General features: G+C 41.9%; 1 protein-coding gene across 1 annotated transcript in view; it reads right to left on the reverse strand.

Annotated features, from left to right (window-relative positions):
• SEC23B (Sec23 homolog B, coat complex II component) overlaps positions 1-1,297 on the reverse strand; it is a 26,498-nt gene that overhangs the window by 4,523 nt on the left and 20,678 nt on the right. The window contains exon 17 of the mRNA XM_019516138.1: positions 569-724. Coding sequence (XP_019371683.1) covers positions 569-724 — 156 coding nt within the window. The remainder of the gene's footprint in view (positions 1-568; positions 725-1,297) is intronic.

A 1,297-nucleotide genomic window follows, 5' to 3' on the forward strand; every position in this document is an offset into this window, starting at 1 on the left:
CAGATTCACCCAAAGAACCTTGACAACTTCCTATACATACTCCAACTCATTGGCTAATATCTAAGCAGTCCAGCACGGGAAAATACGACTGGTGAGTCTCATAGTGTTTCCTTACATATATACAATGCTTGCAGCAGAAGAAACATTTTCTGCAAAGAGCTGCAGGTAAGAAACTGAAGGGCCATTTGTGACTCAGGCTGAGTACTGAAAGACAATGTCTTGATACGTAATCAAATCATTTACCCACATACCACGTGCACCTTTCTCCCCCCCAAATTAAGCTCACCAAAATTGGGGTGCACGTCTTAAGCACGGAAGCCAATTTTCTTTTCCAGACTAGCATGAAGGCACTGTGTTGCAAAATGACTGTCAGCTTCTCTCTCAGTGAGCAAGCAGGAAAAGCACTGCCCAGTGTTAAACTTTTCACAGCCCCTCGCAGCTGTGAAAAGTGGCTGAGGGTAGCCATTTTGCAATGCAGCCTTTCCATTAAAAAAGCAGCTCTAGGCCGTGACTCTGGAATTTCCTTTATTCAGGCATACCAATCACTCACTGACGATTTCTGCCTTACCTGACTGCCTCCATGCTCTGTGTTAATATAACGTGGCATTGGGAACCGAGTCTGCAAGATTTCCTGGGCATCATCCAGAGGGGCTTGCAGCAAATGCTTGAAGTTTTCATATTCAGGCATATCTTGGTAGCCAGCTTTCCGCCACTGTGCAATAGTCTATGCAAGAAAAAAAAAGGGAAGGAATGCTCCGTATTTCCTTGCACTTTATAACTTATGTATTTTCATGTTAATACAGCAAAATGTTAGAGGTCACATTTCTCCTGTTCTACCAATTACTAACTTGGGGCCAGATCCTACTCTACCTGTTAAGTGCTTAAGTAAAGTCCTATTCCACCCTGTGCAAGGCTCTAAAATCCACTAATGCATCTGTTTTTCTAACACATCATCACCTTTGCCTTTAAACAAAGTCACAAAAAACAGCAAGGAGGGGGAGGCATTAAGTTTTTCAAGGACTCAGGCAGGGTAAAATAGGATTGAACTGAGGCTCCTAAATCCAGCTAGGTACCTACTAGCTAAAGTAGGATCTGGCTCTTAGCATTTGTCTGATCCTCAGTTTAGATAAAGAATTTGCTGAAAAGAACAGGCACTGAAAAGAGAGGTGACGTGTTTCTGCAGTGGAAGTATATTTTAAATTGATGGTTTTCAATACATACAGAGATACAGAGAACACTTTTAAAACTGCCTAATTCTGAGTCCAACTAGGACTTAAAATACTATAGCAATAACTTC

The sequence above is a fragment of the Gavialis gangeticus genome, unplaced genomic scaffold (assembly GCF_001723915.1).
Source record: "Gavialis gangeticus isolate Ggan-Ray unplaced genomic scaffold, GavGan_comp1, whole genome shotgun sequence".
Taxonomy (NCBI): Eukaryota; Metazoa; Chordata; order Crocodylia; family Gavialidae; genus Gavialis; species Gavialis gangeticus.